General features: G+C 36.0%; 1 protein-coding gene across 2 annotated transcripts in view; it reads right to left on the bottom strand.

Moving 5' to 3' along the window:
- CLTC (clathrin heavy chain) overlaps nucleotides 1-12,325 on the bottom strand; it is a 59,697-nt gene that overhangs the window by 37,487 nt on the left and 9,885 nt on the right. For both annotated transcript variants that reach the window (XM_008695477.2, XM_008695478.2), the window contains exon 2: nucleotides 2,579-2,786. In XM_008695477.2, coding sequence (XP_008693699.1) covers nucleotides 2,579-2,786 — 208 coding nt within the window. The remainder of the gene's footprint in view (nucleotides 1-2,578; nucleotides 2,787-12,325) is intronic.

The following is a 12,325-nucleotide window of genomic DNA, read 5'->3' as shown; positions in this document are numbered from 1 at the left end:
GCTGAAGCAATTACCTCTACTCAAATCTCATTATCTCTACTAAAGACATTTTAAAATAAATAGTATGACTTCTATAGAATTCTAAATCCCAACTGAAAATGAGTCTGAAGACTTAACAGTGATGATAAATAAGGTTGTAGCCTTCATGCTGATAACTGAGAATGTTTATGCATAAACTAAGTTAGTTGTAGGTACACAGAACAAAGCAAATCTCATACAAACACACAGGGAAAATGTCTACTTTCAAAGGCAGTCATCCCCCATCCAACCAAGTCTTGTGGAAACTGCCTTTTGGAGGAGGATCTACTTCAACTCTGCCTTGTACCAAGCACATAAGAGAAGTACATGCTACATCTCATTGGTTTAAGATACAAAGGAAAAGGTAGAGGTGCTGGAAAAAAAGGAGACAAAGAAGGACAGTTTCAGATGCTGTTAATATGCTGGAGATACAAACAAAATTCAAGCTTCATCCAATTACGACAGCAAACACTTAGTAAAAGAGGATGAAATTTGCCTCGAGTGTTGTTAAGAGTTCACGGAGTCAGATGCAAAGGCTTATACTTGTAATTTGAAATCCATCAGAACAAAAAGTGATTTGGTCTAAATTAACAGAGTCAAAGCCCACAGCAATCTCAAGGCTAGCTAATCCAGATTAGTCCTTAGAGACTAAGGAAAACTCCATTCCTGAGCCACAGAGAATCTGGCTCTTGAAAAAACAAAAACTGTTAGGATAGCGGGAGGGGAGGGAGAGCTGGCAGAATGGGACACAAAACATACAGCTTTGTACCATGACCCTTCTTACACATGTGTAAAAACTTCTTCCATAAAACAATGCTATTCCCATCCCACACAATATGTAAACCACAACCAGACTTGAACAATTGTTAGAGTTATAGTCCTGTTTATAAAAAGAAGCAAAGGGTTTAAAATTGGCTTCAGAGGGAAGCAATATTTGGGAATGACTGACTTTCCTTTGCTGCCTTTCCCAGCCCCTAGTTAACAGACTTTTATTTATTTATTTTTACACAAAAGGGGTTGGAGTGTATGTATGTAGGGTGATTTGGGCAGAAGGGTAAGATGACAGCTTAACTCTGTAACATAGACATACAGGCACAACTCTATAATGCTATTATTATAATGCTCTGAACATCTTTTCAATTTATTCTTTTTATATAACAGGACAATAACTAATACAATCTAATTTAAGATAACTCACCATCTGCACACATAAGAAAGCATTAAGAAATGTGATAAGATAACAATAACATTAAAAATAGAAAAGAATTGTGAGAAAAATAAAACGATGGCCTTTTAATAGAGCGGTGTGAGAGTTGCTAAGCATCTGAATCTAAATTCTTTAAGGAGGCTGAAGGGAGCTTAATACTTTAAAGTATAATACATGTATTGTTTAACAGACACAAGAAGCTTGCTGTCATAAAACATGTGGTCCCAGGTGAAAGCTGGACCGTCTTTCCTTAAGACGAGATCAACAACTCCTATCTTGGATATGTAATGGTGACATAGTTATTTGACTATGCTTGCCTCCAACCCTGCATTTAATTTCCGATCAGTATCACTACCAAATACAAAGTTTAAATTATGTGAAGCAAAATCTGTTTAAAAATCTCAGCATCTTTAACAACTCACCCACGAATTTATCAAGAAATTACTAGGAACCTGAACTCCTCCTCCTACTACCAAGAAGAAAAACAAAGCAAAATACAGACAATTAAATGCCTTTTTTAGAGTCAGCCAGCTTGTCACCTAGTCCTCCCACAAACTTCTGTTTTAAAGGGTCAATTACATTCTCACTCTACAGTTCAAAGGAAAAAAACTAATATAGGCTCCCAGACAGTATGAGCTTCTTGGAACTGCTTAGATTGTCAGGTTGTACAGTTCCCTACTGTGAGAAAAAGTTAGTCTGAATAAACTCTAACACCCTTGATCCCAAAGCTTTAATGTCCATCTAAATATATACACACTTTTAACAATCAGTATAAATTTAAGACATTTTTTAAAAAATAGGCTCCACACCCAACGTGGTGGGGCTTGGACTCATGACCCTGAGATCAAGAGTAGTATGTTCTACCCACTGAGCCAGGCAGTCACCCAATTCAAGGCATTTTTAGAACTTGATAATCTAAATGAAACACACACCTGAAGTATAAAAAAGGCACAGCATAAATGTTAAGTTTATCTTCATAACAAAATTCTGCAATGTTTAAGTACTAATATTAAGTATATTTTATTCCAGAATATGAATCACTAATTTCTTGTCTTCTGTACATGGAGTTATATTTTTAGCAGTCTTGTCACACTGGAGGTATAAAATGTAAATTCGTTCAATTCAAAACTTAAAATTTTTCCAAATAGTCTATGCTGAGTAGAAAGCAAGACATTTCACAGAAACATGCCAAGTTGTGAAAGCAGTTAAAATCAAATTTAGTAATAGATTTAATTTTGCAGATTTAACCAAATTTAATCAACATACTAAAAAAGGTAAATCCTAATTACTGTATCTGAATAAATTAACATAGGGGAAAAAAAGAAAGAAACAAATCCCCACAATCTTTTATACCTTTCAATGCAATTACTTTGCTAGCCGGATTCATGATGGCGCTGTCTGCTGAAATTGGTCTTCGAATTGGATTACTTGGGTCATTCATATCAATGATTACCACCTGGGCCTGCTCTCCTACTTTCTCTCTAATGCAGATGAATTTGTCTGACTCCATAGTTAGGGTACTGAAGCCAATGTTTGCTGGGTTTATACCCAGGTTCTGGAGCTGGGGGAAAAAACAAAAACATAATAAATCATGTTACAAAGTGAATCAGAAAGACTTGACATTCATGTATTGTCATCATTACACATCCTCCTTTAACCATTAATGCTTTAAGGTCAACAGTGACAACTCCATTATATTCATTCAAATGAGGCAATTGATAGCCAAATGATGGCTCTTTTATTCTTCCAACAAATACGGCATTCAATTATCTTGTTATAACCTTGTAGTTTTGACTAGAGATTAACTAGTAGTTAAAATTAAGAGGCAGAACAAGTACATAAAAGAGTAAAGGAATGAGCTACACCTAAGAGCTAGTCTTTGTGGCTCAGGGCATCTGAGGTCACCCATGTTTCTTGATTTAACCTCCCTTAACCCCTTTAATATTTAGCGGTCACTTGCTCACATGCATTGTACTTCAGGAAACTGAAAATTCACCATAAAAAGATTTAAAATTTCAGAGTTCTTATCTAAAGGAACTCATACTAACAAAAGCAGACAGACAAGTAAACAATTAGCAATGCTTTGCAAAAAATACCAAAACGAAGATATGTAAGAGGGACCTTGTCAAAGGCCCACAGCTAAGGGAATGTTTTCAAGGAAGGTAGACAAGAGAATGAACAACAGAAAGAAGAACAGATACTAGGGCCTAGAGATGTGAAAGGGTAATCTGCTAAGGAAAATACAAGTACTTCTGTTAACACTGGGAGTACACACTTATGAAAGGCTTGCAGAAAAAAAGAATTAAGGTTTTAAAGGCAAGCAAGGGCCAGACTGATGAGCTAAATGTACCGCAGTAAGAATCCTGAATGTCTTCTATAGGCAAAGGAAGGTACTTAAAGGTTTTAACAAGGAAAATGATGGAATCAGATTTGCTTTGTATACTCAAAAGATATTAAAATATTTGCTAAATAAGGAGGATCTAAAGATAGTAGGTGTCTGAAAACCCATTAAGTGTGTAAGATAAAAAGGCACTTGCTAGAAGGAGGGCTCTACCAGACTGGGTCATTAATATTCTGGGTGACTAAATATAGTATGACAGATTAAGTCCCACTAAAAAATTACCAGAAGGTTTTATTAGCCTTGACCAGACTAGTGTTTTTTTCTTTTCTCCAATGTATAATAAGTTCACATGGAACAAAACACAAATAAAAATGAAAAAGTGCTGGTGGAACAAGTCTTCCTTCTGCCTGAGTCACCCAGATTCCCTCCTCAGAGACCACGACTGTCATTACTTTCTTATGGACTGGCTGAGCCAAAGTTAACTGTATTTTATCTAAATTCTTCTGTCAAATTCTAATAGGACTAATTATAACCAGGCCAGGATCTGAATAAAATACAACATAAGATTAAGAGACTGCACTTCACTTTCACTTTCCTCTTATACCTCAATGACTGCAAGCACAACCAGTTATAATGTGTAGTTACAGTAACTTAGGTACTGAATACCACGGCAAGGAGTCAAGCAATTGTTTAACTATTAATACAAACATGGTAATAAAAGAGAAGATTAACTGGCTTTACAAACTCAAGTATACCCTGCAATGCAAGGCAAGTATACAAGCGTGAGATAAGTAATTTATAATAAATTTGGTTACAATAAAACTTTATAAAATATTAATTTTCATTTCTTCCTGACTTTAACTTTATAGTAACTTTTAGGTCCAGAATTAATGAAGGAAGATAAAGAGGTCTCCAACCACATATAAAGGGACTGTGGGTGGGCTTCCGGAGGCCAAGTTGTCCACCTAGTTTCAGAGGTATATACATCTATTTTTCTGAGTGGACAGTCCTCAAACTCTTGTAAATCTAATCCAGTTACCTTTCTAATAGTTGTGGAGAATAAATTCCAATGGCTCCCAGATCACCTAGAACTCTATGTGTAAAAGCAACACATTATCTTCTTAACTGTTTTGTAAAATAAGAGTTCTATGTTTCTAAGTCACTATACCAAACATTCACATAAGACAAGCTTAAGTCCTACAATGTTGAGAAAGAGTAAAAATTAAGTGTTAGTCAAATAGTAGCTAACTGAATCCCAAATTATTCCTCAGAGGCAGGTACAACTATAAGAAAAGAAAACTATTAGGAAAGAGAGAAGAAGAAAAAAAGAAAAATCAAAAAAACTTTCTTTCTTATACCCGACTAGGTCCCCAAATAAATCAGTCAAAAAAGCATGTTGTCAACAGTTAGCACCGACCTTCAGACTCAGGGCTGTTTTATTTGCAGAAAAAGCAGATTTGGTTACAAATGGGTGGGGTTCTTGCACTCCTTGCAATCTATATAATCTTACATTCTTTTCTCATTCTTCATTTACACATTCTACCAAGAAAGCTATGCATATATATTTTTGATCTTCTCTACCAAGAATGTACTAGTGCTATTCAAAATACTCCACATGAAGTAGACATACATGCTGTATTTAAAAAACAAAATTAAACAAGAGGCAAGTGTCACACTCTCACCAATTCCACACGATTAAACATTTTAAAAAGCATACTTAAGTAATCCCCATTTACACTACTACACAAGAAATTGCTCCCTCCTAAAAAGCTTCTCCCAGTTGTTAGGGTAAGTGACAGGAACTTCAAGTGACATATTCCTATCAGCTAACAAAGTTATACTTGATTCCACTTCTTCAAATAAGGTCAGTGAGATTTTTCTTTCCTTACTAGTGATACTGTTCAGTGTAAGCGCTCAGAACACTCACCAATTCTTCCTGTATTTTCCTACGACATATTCAAAAGGGAAACATTCCCCAACACACAGTAAAAGGACAAGACACAATCATTAACAGCAGTTTTGACTTAGGTACATCCTTAAAATAGATCATATAAAAGGGTTATTATAGATAACTATGTTTACTAATATCTGTACAGATAAAAACTTAAAATGCAACAATGTTTTTTAAAAAGGTATTATTTTCAACAGCATAAACTAACCATAAAAAATTCTTAGTCAATTATAAAAGTCTGATGGTATAGGAACTATCTACCACAGAAGCTGTGCAACAAACCACTAACAAACTCAGAGGACATAAAAGAGTCTCCAAGCTTAACAGCTATTTTTAGAGAATACACAATAATATCCAAATTCTGGCTACATTTTTTATAGTCTCAATTGGCAAAATGTTGCTACTATTGAAGCTGGGGATATTCTGTTTTGCTATATGCTTGGAAATTTTCAGTAAAATTTTGACTTCAAAAAAATTTTTTTTGATTATAAATTAAAAAAAAATATGGAATCAATAAACTCAGGTCCAAGAAAAGGGGTTACTTATTTTTTTGAATAGTTATTACATGCATATGGCAAAGTATTCAAACAGTACAAAAGGGTATACTATGAAAAGTCATCCACCTATGTTTCCAGTAATACCTCTCTCCCCCCAGCAATTAGATGCTTTTCCATTTAAAGACAGCTTTGTATATCCAAAGTATACTTTAAGGGAGGATTTCATCCTCCCTTAAAAAAAGAAACAACACTAATAGCACATGCACAAAACCATACAAATTATCAACTGCTCCCTTTTGAAAGAAAACCAACTCGAATGTTGCAATTCATTTGATTTCCAAACTACATTTTGGGTCCTGGTCCGTAAGTGGCACTACTGCAGGACTTGACACTTACGCCTAGTTTAGTTTCCAAAATGTTTCAGTAAACAAATTTACTGTTAATCAGCCAACTCAAAACTCTAGAGAGTCCTGGGGTTACATGTTAGAAATAACACAAAAATGGGGCACCTGTGTGGCTCAGTTGGTTAAGTGCCTGCCTTCGGCTAGGGTCGTGATCTCGGGGCCTTGGGATCAAGTCCTGCGTCAGGCTCCCTGCTCAGTGGGGAGTCTGCTTCTCCCTCTCCCTCTGCCCCTACTTGTGCTCTCTCGCTCAAATAAATAAAATCTTAAAAAAAAAAAAAAAAGAATACAAAAATGTTTCTTTTTCCTTCTCACCCCAATTTGGATTAACATGCCTATGGGGAAAAAACACTACATTCTTAATTTTTGTAGTGTGACATAGTATTTCAGATTCCCCATTATCTAGAGAACACAGAAGGTTCTTCATTCAAGTAGACAATTAGTTTAAAATTTATAACTTTGATTATAAAGTACAAGTGCCATCCAAAATTGGTTGGTTCTGTGGATTTTTCATAAGAAAAAAATGTCTGGGTTTAGTCCCGGTTTTGCCACATAAATGATCATGGGGAAATCAGTAATCTGTGTATCTGTTTCCTCTTCTGAAACATCTGAGATCCCAGAATTGTGAGGATTTAATGCAGAGCACTTAGAACAATGTCCGACACATAGTAAAGGCTCAATCGATACTGTTAGTACACACAACACATCAGTACTTAGGCCAGCTCAAAATCAGCTTTTTTTGTATTTACATTTTACTATCTGCTTAATTCAGCTGTCCTACAGGTTGCTCGAAACACTGGGTGTGAATATCTTTTGACTACTGATAATAGATTAGTGGTCTCTGGGTGCTTAACTTACTCAGACACTGTGAAATGCCTTAAAAAAAATAGGGAATTACACTTAAAAACCTTCAATTCTGTTCTTTAATTTGACTAAAGTTAGGTAGAGACCAGAATCTCCAAAACTACATAACATTTTCATGCTAAGTAACCCTGTTTTATTTTAATTCGTATTTTTAGGTGCACCATGGAACATCATTAAGATTTTCTAACAAACTTGGCAAATATGCCTCTAACACCTTTGCTGAGGAAGCAAGCTGGGAAAGCTAATGCAAACAGATGGCATAAGGTCAGTATCATCAAAAATTCTCTTTGCCCTAAAGAGCTCAAGACTAAAAAAGAAGGTAAAAGGTAAACCAAGCATAGAATTTCTCTCCTCAACGTGCAGAAAAGTTTAAGGCACCTGGTTCAAAGACCACACAAACCTATACCATACCTTTCCAAAACCAGAGTTTCCCAATCATCCAATACCGTACAATTCCAGGTCAATTTATCCAACTAAACTTTAAGCTCTTCAAATAAAAGAACTTTCTTAAGGAGTGAAACCCTCTTCCATCTTTTTGTCTTCAATATGTCTAACTAATGTTACAGAGGTGACAATCACCTTACACCGAAAGATAGCACTTCTTTTGCTATACATACACTGCTAATTACTTTTCAGGACAATTATACATTAAAGGAGGTTTATGAAATCAGGAGTCAACACCAGTATAAATAAAAAATATAAAAGACCAATGAAATTTTTAAAAAGTCAGTCTTCTGCAAGTATTACAATAATTGATTCAGGGAAGACTCATCAATGGATACTAAAATTTATGGATGAAACTTCCTCCCTTAGGTAACTGTAGTGTCGTTATATAAGACAGATATTTACAGAGTCTCACACTATTTCCCAAGATACTTATTACAAAAGAGAAGAGGTGTGCCTGGGTGGCTCAGTCAGTTAAGGGACTGACTTTGGTGCTGGTTATGATCTCAGGGTCCTGGGATTGAGCCCCATGCTGGGCTCCCTGCCCAGTGGGGAGTCTGCTTCTCCCTCCCCCTCTGCCGCTCCCCCTGCTTGTGCTCTCTGTCAAATACATAAAATCTTTAAAAAAAAAAAAACCAGAAGTTAAAGTGCATGATAGCTTGAATTTCTCTAAAATGTTTAAAAGAAAAAAAGCAAATATTGCAAAATATCAAAAATCTAAATGACTGGGATATAGCTCTCCCTAGTCTTACATGAAAGCTTGCAAATTTATTTTTTTTAAGTTTTTAAAAAGGATTAAATTCTGTCTTATAAGGTTACAGAAACTGAAAATTAAATTGTGAGGAATAGATTTTTACTAGGCAATTTACCTGTAGGGCAGGGAGGAACAATACAACTTTCAAATGGTAAAGACGATAATCAAACCAAAGAGTGATATAATTCAAGTGTAAGAGTTACGCTCTGTAAAGGAGTTGTATACCGGATGTCTGCCCAATCAGAACTAAGAGGTTCGCTGCACTTATACTGTCCAAGATAGTGGCCACTGGTCACATGCAGCTATTCAATTTTAAGTCAATAAAATCTAATATTCAGTTCCTCAGTCACACTAGTCCCATTTCAAGTACTCAAGAGTCACATGTGTCTACTGTATTGGAAAGCACAAAACATACAACTAATGAAAAGCATTGTTTTCAGACATTTTCTTGGGAGTCTAACAAACAGAAAAGGAAAATTTCTTTAACATTAAACTCCAGCAAAACATGAAGAACAGTTGATAAAGTTACACAAGAATTTCAAATAAGACAAGGAGAAGCAGGAAAAAGAACTTGCAAGTTTCAGAGTCCAGACAGCCACAGGAGGCTTGGGGGGAAAAAATCTGCAAAGTTCAATACTAGCAGAAGTGAGAACCAAGAAAAACTCCTCAATCTGGGTGCCTCTTTCCCCTCAAGAAATCACTAGACTTTCAAATAGCGAAGGCCCAGGGTTATAAAAGACTGAGGAAGTGCAGATGTAATAAGATGCAAATTATTCAAAGAACATGAAAAAAAAGAGGCCTGGAGCGCCTCGGTGGCACAGTGGTTAAGCGTCTGCCTTCGGCTCAGGGCGTGATCCCAGCGTTACGGGATCGAGCCCCACATCAGGCTCCTCCGCTATGAGCCTGCTTCTTCCTCTCCCACTCCCCCTGCTTGTGTTCCCTCTCTCGCTGGCTGTCTCTCTCTCTGTTGAATAAATAAATAAAATCTTAAAAAAAAAAAAAAAAGAATACATTAGTGATCAGCCTATGAAAATATTGTTAAAGGGACTAAATGGACTATGGACATATGTAACCCAATAGTATACATTTATTAAGAAAGGAAGAAAATGCTAGCAGAAGACAATACAACCAAGTAAAACCATGCTATTTTTCAATGCCTAATTCTTGGACTGAAGAGGAGACTCTCTGTTAGCAGTCTCAGCAATCACAATTGTTTGTGCCTACAAACATCATATAATTAAAGGAATATTAGTCTTGCTTTAAGCCTACTAATTTCAACCAGCAATTGTCACATTTGATCAAATAGGAACATTCACTGAAACAGCCTTCTTTAGAAGCATACTCAGGGAGATTGCTTCCTATTGAACGACTAGCAAACTCAGAACAGGACTCATTTACCAGCTGTATCAGCTGAAAATCAAAATACCGTAAAACTTGTGTTTATGACAGCATTACTAAGAACTTGTGCTTCACAATTAGTGCTTGGCTTTACACTTTTCAGATCCTTCCTCCTTGTTTCATCTGATAGTTAGAATGGAAAGGAAGTATGTATGAGCTACTACATTTCAGATGAGACTATTCTGTAAGTGGTCTATGTAAATAACCCTATTTCAGTGACCTTTTCTGTAAATGAATCTTGCATCTTGATAAAGATAATAGATGTTACCACTACAGTTAAGAAATCAATAATTTGAGAGAGACCTGCTGATACTTGGATATCACTCAATGCACTTATTTTGAAGTTAAGTGCCTAAAGATTTGGTTAACTTCCTATCCCAAGTATTTCACTCAGCATAATTTCCTTTAAAAGTCCCTAAACATCCTCTACCTTCACTAGTATCAATCACAGTGACAAAAAGTGCTGACAGCAGTCACTTCATGGAGCCCTTGAAACTAGCTATGAAACCAGCAGAATGTCAAATAAAAGCTGCAGTTTCTGGCTTCTACAGGAAATGAAGAAAAATGCTGAGAATGCAGGATTCCTTTAGTTCTTCCATCAACAGGATACTGGCCATTGTTTTGTGTGCTCCACACATTTCAAGCAAGTAAAAATGCCTTTAACTCTTGCTGACCCTTTGTTTCTACTCCATGTTAGCTTTTGAGGCAATCACTGTCTCTTAGGAGAATGCAACTCTGGTCACTCCCTCCAAAATTAAGTACTACATTCAAGAAGGAACCAGAGTTGGACTGTAAGACTATTAGCTTTGGCAGATTATCAGGAAACTCAAGAGCATTTTTCCTACTTGTAGCCAACTACTGACTGGAAAATTTAAAAACTTTAAATTTGACTCATTCTTAAAAAACAATCCAATAATTAGATGAAATGTCACACACTGATTTTGATCAAGCTGCAGGGGACTATAAGGAAATTTTTATGCCCCAAATCTTGCAGACTCTCCAAAGTTATGCCCTTTTCTGCATAAATGCCATTCAGCTGGCACAAAACAAGTGAATGCTACCAAAGCCATGACTGATTATAGGTGTGTACATATGCGTGTCAGGGGTAGGGGGACGGGCGAAAAGTCATAGTTTATCCAAACATTCTTCTCAAACAACTAGAAATGAGGCTTACTTTGAGGGTTCAAGATTGTGCTGACTTAACATAAAAAACATCAAAGGATGATATGACTGTCCAGAGGCAGACACCAAAGGCTTGGTTTCCTGGTATAAGTAACTACAACATCTGGTCAGTTTCCTTACTATTAAAACTGTAAAGGTTACAAAGAAACTTAATTCTATGACACAACTTCCCAAAAAGTATTTTTAAGTGGGAGCCCAGTGATTCAGCTCAACCCCGTAACTGCTACTACTGCTGCACAGACATGTCTTTTTCTACCCTATACCGACAGACCTGCTAGGAAATTAGACATTACGCAGTTATTGCTAATTTTTCTACTTGGAGCAATCATTTAAAGCATGATCAGCACGTAGGTACTAGAAGTTACAAGACCAGAACCATTTTTTTACATTTCAGTCACTGAAATATTTCCTTGTGAACCTATATGCCAAAAATTCCAAGTTCAACAGAGTGAATGAATTAACAGTCAGCAAGAAGTTACAAGCTTTCTCAAAATCATTTAATATTAACAAATTCAGGAAGTCTGAAACGTTAAAATGACTAAATGACCAGGATTTATTTTCTAATATCTACTGACCATCTATTATTTGGCAACTTAACATCAATTCAATATTTTATAACCTACTACTTTTGTGTGAAACTGCCTTTCTTTACTTTGTGTTAAGCTACAAATTTCATTACTACTAAGGTAACAACCTATAGGGAAAATAACAAGTTTTAGGCTCAGAGGGTTTTGAGTGTACAATTTGTAGCTCAAGTCTTCTAAAAAGTGGAAAAAACTTTCCATCCCCAAGCTCTATAGATACTGCTTCACTGTCTGACATTCAAAATTAAAAAACATAAGACCACCTTGACTTTTTGGTCAGGGACAGGGTATGCTCTGGATGCTTGCAGATTTTTTTTGTTTTTAAATTCATGGTACTAAAACTTCCCCAGGCCTGTCTCAAACACTGAACCCTTTAAATCTTGCTTCTTCCTTCTATCAGTTACATTTTCTTTTATCGTCTGAAAAAAAGCTTCCATTCCAATTATTTTTGTTTCTATAGTTGTTAGATTCGTAACCTATTCTGTCACACCTCCTCTTGTTTTAATTCTGAGATTTCTCTCTAAATTCAAAATCTTCAAAAAATTCAAGTTAATCTTCCACATTGCTGATTTCCACAGGGGCAATTCTCTTGTGTCCAGGATCAACTGCTTCTGTATATATTCTACTACTGCAGCCTTTTATCTCCATGGGTCTTTCTACTCATATCAAGTTTTCTTTATATGC

Source organism: Ursus maritimus, unplaced genomic scaffold (genome assembly GCF_017311325.1).
Source record: "Ursus maritimus isolate PB19 unplaced genomic scaffold, ASM1731132v1 scaffold_24, whole genome shotgun sequence".
Classification (NCBI taxonomy): domain Eukaryota; kingdom Metazoa; phylum Chordata; class Mammalia; order Carnivora; family Ursidae; genus Ursus; species Ursus maritimus.
Note: the sequence above shows the minus strand (reverse complement) of the source record. Positions and strands in the feature narration are given on the sequence as shown.